The 8,350-nt window shown below is 44.3% G+C and overlaps 1 protein-coding gene across 1 annotated transcript in view; it reads right to left on the reverse strand.

The window, feature by feature from the left end:
* LOC138593317 (corticotropin-releasing factor receptor 1-like) overlaps nucleotides 1–6,136 on the reverse strand; it is a 74,945-nt gene extending 68,809 nt beyond the window's left edge. Inside the window, exon 1 of the mRNA XM_069664270.1 lies at nucleotides 6,107–6,136. Within this exon, the coding sequence (XP_069520371.1) occupies nucleotides 6,107–6,136 (30 nt within the window). The remainder of the gene's footprint in view (nucleotides 1–6,106) is intronic.
* Between the last annotated feature and the right edge of the window lie 2,214 nt (nucleotides 6,137–8,350).

The raw sequence follows: 8,350 nt of genomic DNA on the forward strand, positions 1-8,350 counted from the left end.
AACAACGTGAGCTGACAAAGTGCTCTACAGACAGTGGCAGATAAAACCGTGTAGGCAGACAGAACAAGTCATGAAGATCAAACACAAAGACATAAAATAATTCATAATACAGACACATTTAAGAAAAACACATTTAAATGAATTTCAGTCAAGGCCGAGGAAAAGAGGCGGCGTTTGAGCTGTGCTTTGAATGGCTGAATTGAAATTGCTCTTTTAACACATACAAGGCTGCAAAGCTTTCAAAACGCTGGCTGCAGTAAAGTGCAGTTCCTGTACTTTTGGACGACCTAAGCAGGAACTTTTCCTGGTGTAAGATGATGTCCAATAACATAAGTAAGACCTTAATACTGCAGTGGAAATGCAAGTTCCTTTAAAAGGTTCCTGGTCAAAATAAAATCCTGGGAGGTTTGCTGGTGATCGCTCCTGTCAATGGGTGTCATGTAGTCATAAAACTCAGTCCGAACTCTCTTCAGTCTGCCTTTTTTTGTCGTGCAAATAGTTAAGTTCAATAGCGTGGACAACCAATGGGAGCCCTCTCTCTGGTACCAAACAGGAAGGAGCAAAGCGTGGAGCTAGTTAACATTGAACGTGACGCTGTGACGATGTATTAGCTCAGCTGTGTTCAGCTCCTGTGAACCGCTCAGAGTTTGAAGTAACAGGGAGGAAGGAAACTCCTCGCTATCAATCAATCAATCAAATCTTATTTACATGGCGCCAAATCATGACCAAAGTTATCTCAGGACATGCAAAGAGCAGGAGAGAGACCCAGCACCAGACATCAGCCTCCACTAGATGGGCTAGCTTCCTACTAGCTTGTAATGCTAACCCAGCTAACGTTGCAGCCTCTACATCGGCGCAGAAAACTCAAATCACTGCACACACGAGGGCAAAATGTTTGCTCCAATGTTTGTTGTTGTTTCTTGTAAATTTCCACCAGGTGCATGATGGGAAACCACCTCAACAGGAATCTAGTTGTGGTCTTGGACAGAGAATCTTTTTAAATGTTATAGTCTCTGATCGAGAGAGAGCCGGTCAGACTTCTTTGATTGGTGGAAACTCACCAACAAACATGCAGCTGACTGTAAGAGAAATATAAAACAAACATGTTGCTATAAGCTGGTTGTGAATGAAGTCAACAAAAGGACAGGACCTGGCTGCCAATCTCTCCAAACTGCAACCCAGAAACTGTCGGTCCTGATGACGGAATCTGAAACACATCCCTCTCTGTGCTCATGTTTGAGTCTCTTATGTTGTTTTTAATTCCCTCATGAAGTTGTGCTGAAAACTCTCGGTGCCCTTGAGCAGATGCTGCATGTATTAACAACTGCTCTCCCCGCATGCAGCCTCCTAATTTGGAGCTTTGTGGTCTGTAATCATTTTCCCCGTCCGCTCTTTCATGTTTACTGATACAAGGATACAGTGAAATGAAGAGGCTGAGGAGTTACGTGCAGCGTTCTGGAGGGTTTGGAAAGGTATGCTTTTCTGTGCATTGTGTTTGTGTTTGCCGTTAGCCTACTTTACATGTGTGCAGAGGGGAACATATTAAATCATGCACATAATTATTAAACTACAGTAGCTCAGGACGGGTTGCACGCGTGTATCAGCTGGGTCTCGTGTGACAGCGTTCTTCTGCTTGTTTCTAACACAGTAAGAGTGAGAGACGGCATCTGCTTCGTTTACTACACACACACACACACACGACGAAAGGTCATGGCCTCTTTTTATTTGTTAAATGACGTTGAGTGGAATCCAGTGTTTGGTTTGATGTTTCTGCACACTTTGATCTCCGCTGGATTCTTGCAGTGACAGCTGGAAGCAGTCCAGAAAACATCCAGTGAATATTGAGCTGCATGTCGCTCTGCTGACATCTGGAAACCACTGATCCGCCGCCTGTCTGCCTGAGCGCCAGCATCTGTCAGAGCTGCTTTATGGGCGACGGAGAAGGCCACAAAAGACGGTGAAATGTCATCAGTTTAGTTTCCGTTTGGCCTCTCTAATTGACCCCTAACTAGGTTACACGCCATTGCAGCTGTCCTTGAGTGTTCCCTGCGGACACCACAGAGCGGCTCCTATTACCTATAAAGCCAATGTTGCATTTCCTCCCTAAATAAAACATTCCTTTAAATAATGCAACACTGAAAGTATAAACATTGCACCTTTTTTTAGCACAGAAAAAGTTGCTTTAAATTCATCCTTTTCCATCTAATTAGTCTGGAGTTCAAAAAGGCAGCGCTCATACCTGATGGTTACAGAAGCGTGAAGCACCAGCCGTGTGTAGTGTTTCATATAAAATGCTAGCGTGCCCCAGATTTCAGAGCAGGGTTCCTGATGGCTCGCTGTGCCAGTTTCACGCTCGGTGAATCCTGGGTGGGTATCAGAGCAAGGTAACCTACTGCTCCCGCTGTCCGTCTCCTTCCAAGTAATTAAAGCTCACGAGTGACAGCCGTGACCGAACGGCGGGAGGAAAACCAGCCTGTGATGCTGGTTAAGCGATTTGAATCTGCAGCACTTTCATCGAGCGGCTTAAAGAAATAATAAAAGTAAAAGTAATGTAAAAATATGAATAATACAGGAGCAGCTGTAACGAAGGAATCCCACCAACTGCTCAACCAACTGACTTGGCAGGTGTTTTGCTTTGGACAAACAGACTGCATATAAGAAGTGATGGCACACCTTTGACTGTGGACTTTTATTTAGAAGCCTCAAGTTTTGGACGTCGCCATCTTGTTTTATTTTGGAGCCAGGGGTAAGCATATTTTAATGACAGGATAAAAGGGAGAGGGGCGTGCGATTAACGTCTACATTTACAAGCTAATGCTAGTGCTAGCTTGGTTAGCATGTGCATCCATATACCACGGCGATATTATTTGAAATGCAAATTTTCAAGGCCGTAAAATGGAATTTAAACAAAAAGTTCATTAAGCAAAAACAAACGGACTCCTTAGGGCTCGATCAGACAGAACGCGCTTTGCAGGCGTAAAACGCGAGGCGCACCGCACTGCCTTTTTGTGAAAGTAACCACCCGATCAGACAGAGCGCGTTTTAGCAGCTGGGGGCGGCTTTTTTCCCTACTGTTGTTAAGGCAACCACCGAATCATTAGCTGTCATTAACCTAACCGTTACATTGTAAACTGACAGAAGGCCCGCCTCTCCTTTCATTCGATTGGACGATGAGAAAAAACGCCCATGACATCGGGCGCTTTTCTGCTTTGAGTTGAAGTTTTTTCAACTCGAGACGCTCGGAGTGTTTCCTCAAAAACGCGAGGCCCACTGAGCGGAAAAAAGCGAGGCGCTCTGCAAAGCAAAAGCAGCGTGCAAAAAGCCTCTCATTGAAAACAATGACAAAAGAGCTGCCCCCAGCTGCTAAAACGCATTCGGTCTGATCGGGCCCTTAGAGTGTCTTTAGAATCAACCTGGATGCTGAAGATGACATTTCTCAGGTTGCTATGGTAGCGACTTGTCAATCACAATAGCCACGCCCTGAAGCATACCCTGCTTTATCGTCTATGTGACTCTAAATGGGAGCATAGCTGACTACATGCACATCATGCTGTGTTGAAGAAGACCTGAAACTAGAGATTGAGAGCATTACCATATTAGGAACATGTTTACTGAGGGAATAAATCAAGAGGGAGGTAAGCTCAATCAGCCACCACTGGAGTCGCCCCCTGCTGGCCATAACAAAAAAAAGAAAGGTCACTTTAAGGCACTGCTGTGGTTAGGTCTTACACTACAACTAACTGCCATGTACAAAAACTACACTTGCAACATTTGATGGACGTGTGTAGAAATAATGTCTGACTGACCATGAAAAATATGGTGCCGTATTTTCTATAGGTGGCGCTGCAGCAGCATCAACTGGATACAAGGAGAGAGGGACCTCTGCCTGCCTGTCTGTGTTTGCACGTTCAAGTTTTCTTTGCACACTGCACAAGATATTTCTGTCCATATAAAGTCCAGAAACAGTCAGATCTGTATTATTCTAAATTAGCCTTTAATATTTTCTTCTTTGGATTTGAACTTCTTCTCATGGCCGTATCATCAACGTCCTCTGTAAATGCACTACAGTCACTTTTATGACTTCTCCTGGTTATTAATCATTCACAGGATGTGCTATAGAACGCAACTCGTTATTAATATCTCTGTATGAATTAAACATCATCAGGTTACTCATCTTGTGTGCACAAGTCTCTTTGATGCCTCCACATTAAACATTATGAATCATTTCCACACTCTGCATTTTTATCCAAATGATGACCAGGTTTATGATCCAATATTTGTTTTGATTCTTCGATTATATTTTTCCGTCATTATGCAACTTAAACAGCACATGTCAGGCCTGGATTTAGTGCAGACGTTCAGAGCCTGTATGTCAGAGTGGATCCAAACCTCTGCAGAGCCGCCTGCGACCTGCAGCAGCCGCCATGCAGAGCTTTGGCTCACCTGCATGAAATAAACACAAAGCGACGCTCTGCTCTCGTCCTTCACTGCGACTCGACGAAACTAGAAGAATAAATCATGAGGCAGCGCTGGAGTTCTGCAAAAGATGAAATACTACAAAAAAGTTGATTTGCATTGAAAGCAGGTTGAAATATTCATACTGAACTCGCTTGCAGGACTCGTTCTCAGACTAAAAAGACGCCATTAGAGTCACAATCATAATTTAGAAGTTGATTATATGTTTAGTAGAAAAATGATCTGCAAAATAACTGTGATAAACGTAGAGCAGCTGGAAGTATAAAGTAGCATCTGAAAGAAGTGGTCCTTGTGTATTCACGACCCACTCAGGGACAGACTTGAAGAGCGTATTTTCTTTTTATGCTAATTTGCACTTCTCCTACACCAAACCTCATGCAAATATACAGCTCTTTTCATTCCACAATACATATCTGTTTGTTTGCAGATTCTCTGACTAGAAAACAAATACAGTACGCTGTATTATGAAAGATGAAGACTTATTGATCCCTGATTGAATATGAACTTATGAAAGCATTTATCATAATCGCACTATATCATACCTATTCTTCTGAAAAAGGACATTTTACTTTTGATACTTTAAAATCATTTAACACTAACTGAAGTGTGCCTGCGTGACAGAGTATTGTAACCATATGTTTTCCCTACTTTTGCTCCTTCCACCATCGTTAAATAGAAATACACGCCTGAACTGACAGCTCAGTGCTTGATTAATAGGACTCTGGCACTTTTTGACCCTGTAGACATGTGATATGCGAGTGTGTGTGTGTGTGTGTGTGTGTGTGAGAGGGGGCCCTGCCTGGTCTTAAATCACAACAATGGGGACGCGAATAGAGAGCAGGGGGTTTGAGAGCAGCTTCAGAGGATTCTTGGTTATTCTTAGTGCTGCAGCTCTCTCACACAAAAGGTAGGAGGTAGATGAAGTAATTCACCTCAGGCGTGTGTAACAACATCAGCACATGTACATATTGTTGCCTCTCCCCGTTTTGTCCACAGAGATGAGTCATCCCGGGGATGGCTGAAAACACTTTAATTTGTTGGGTTTTCTTTGGAACAGGAAGTGAGAGGAGGGCACATGCTGCATTAACACTTTTTAATCTCCAGTGTCCCAAATCCGCGTTTTTTTCCCTCCAGCATCAGCGCGAAAGCTCCAGACCCGGAGAGGGAGGAGGATTCGTGCCTCTGCGGAGCGTCTTCTCATGCGTCTTAACCCCAAAGTCCCGCTTCATGTTTCTGTGTCTGTGCGTAAACATGCCGTTTGCAGTTTAGCGCTAATTTACCCTAATAAGATGCAGATTGTTGTTAATACACGGAGCTGCTGCATCGAGAGAGTGGACCGAATAAAATCTTTAAGTGTCATTTTTAGGAACACAGCCCCGATTCAAACATTTTAATTAACACAAGTGTTTGTTTTGCTGCTTTTTGTGGCCGATGTTTTAAAAATGAGAGTGAGAGGGAGACAGAGTCCTAATCTGACATCTGGATGGGAGGATGGTGTTTAAATCCCCTCGCATCAAGATTACACTGTGAGTGGATCTGTCTTATTCTGGCGGATTTCAGCAGTTTTATTGAGCTATTTTAATTAAATGTGAAGAGGATGAAGTCAGAGCGCAGGAGAGGCTGAACTTACCTCGAGCAGATAGAAGCATTTGCGACGCATTTCCACACCTTTAATCTTCACATTATTTTCTCCTTTATCTTTTAATGTCTTCCTCTGACTTTCATGAAACCGTTTTATCCTCATCCACAGAGAAAATCCTTTGAGTTTAATGAAGAAAAGAAAAAGTCGGACCAACACAATTAGCTGGAGGTGTCAAAATGTGTTGCTGCTGTTGGAAATGTCACTGGTGTCAGCGGAGAGCGCGCGCAGCCGGAATCAGGTCTCCGGATGAGCTGTCCGGGTGAAATCAGAGGTTATGATCCATCCACAGAGTTTAAACGTGTCCGCAGGTCTTCAGGTGTTGACCTGTCCTCTCTTTTGGGGTCTGTGTCTCCTGAATCCTCCGATGAAGTCCCTCCGTCAGTGTGTGTTACCGGATGGACACAGAATCCACGTTGGAGAGACGCGCACCATCACACGGACACTGCTGTACCCTTCAATCCCGGCCCGGAACCAGAACTCCTTCTAAACGCCGGGTTGAGTCCGCAGGATACCCGGAGCTACACCGTCATGTCCCGCTGCTTCACATCCAGCCTGTGAGTCCTGCGCTACGCCGCTTCACATCGCCTCCCCCGACGCGCCGCCCACGTTGTGCCACTTCATCTGGCGCATGCGACGCGACTGAGGAACTACTCAATTCCTCGTCGTGGAGTTAATTATGCAACGGCTGCGCGCTGCTCCAGATCCTAATCTCTAATCCCCCCGCGATGGACGTCACTTCTGTGAGAAAGTTACAGATGGGCCAGGGGTGGAGGGATTCTGACGGCGAGCTCCGCGCGCGTTGCTGAAAAGAGGAGAAGCTCTAATTAAGCATCCAGGAATGAGAAACCTTTAAGCACGTGTCCCCGATTTCACTGGAATTAGTGACAAACAGAGAGTTAGCAGATCTGGCTGCAGGCTGAATGAACAGATGGCCCCACAGTGTCATAAAGTTAAGCATCCCCGCGGGATCTTTTTAAATAAAGTCAGTGATTTTCTGAGACATTTTGTCTCCATGAAAATAGACTGAAGATTTCAATGTGACAGACAGCTAATCAAAAGGGTTTTAACCATATTATAGTAAATGAAGCTGGAGGTTGGATCATCACTGCGCTCCAAAGTGAAACCTGATGGATCAGAGGAGGATTTAAGGGAAACAGTGTCTAACGACTGACATGTCTGTAGTTTGAGTCCCCAGTAAGAGCTGGTTTTGTGGCCACTTGGTGGCAGCAGAAACAAGCTGTAAACACAACACTGACATATTTTTTTAAAGATGATTTTTTGGCCTTTTATGCATTACTGAGAGAGTGGACGGTGGAGGGTGTCGGGGATGGGGGAGGAGGGAGTGGGGATGGCACACAGCAAAGGGCCGAGGGTGGAAGTCGAGCATTGAGGACTTTGGCCTCTGTTCACGGGACGTGCAATTTAACTGCTGAGCTAAACCGGCACACCACGACATGACACACGCCTGGAGTTCAATTTGTAACCCTGATTACCCTGATTACGTTTTCGGCAAAAAGCATAAAGGCAGGTGAGTTTTAGGATCTCACTCAGACAGATAAAAAAGCCTCTTCAGTGACTGTTGGTCTTCTTTTGTTTCCTTTTCTTTGATCTGATTTTCCCCTTTTTTTGTAAGACAGATCTGTTCCACGTTTCTTCGGCCACTGTAACCGTTTACTCACAATTCAGCAGAGACGCGAGGCCACTAATGTGTTACCTCCCGAGGCAAAAGAAAGCAACTTAACAGACGTTCTTTTAACTGAAAAGCTTTGAAATTAGCACACAGTTGCCTTTTTACACAACTAGCAGCTACAAAACAACATTAGCATTAATTCAGAGTCGTGTTTGTGCCCTCCTGGTGAATGTGAGTACAGTATTCACTCTTTTTTTGCTCTGTTTTTGGTCTCCTCCGTTTCCCGAGGCAAGGAAAGGTCATTTATAGACAAGGAGATTCAACGTGCTTCACACAAGACATCAAAAGCATCCTGACAAAGGGCAAAATAAACATTATAAGAGAGCATTTTAAAAAGATTAAAAATGCACCAAGAGAAGATAAAACAACAGCTAAATTATAATGAGACAAATCGGTCTCTTTACCGTCTGAATGCTTGACTGTGTTACACCTCTCTGCTGTTGGCTGCTGAGCAGGAAGTGTACAGCAGCCGTCACGCGTCATCAAACCAAAGAATGCAGTGAGAGACACTTAAACATTAGAGCAGCAGAACAGCAGAGTTG

This window comes from Semicossyphus pulcher, unplaced genomic scaffold (genome assembly GCF_022749685.1).
Source record: "Semicossyphus pulcher isolate SPU_LCO1_2020_fin unplaced genomic scaffold, fSemPul1.0.p SCAF_16, whole genome shotgun sequence".
Taxonomy (NCBI): Eukaryota; Metazoa; Chordata; class Actinopteri; order Labriformes; family Labridae; genus Semicossyphus; species Semicossyphus pulcher.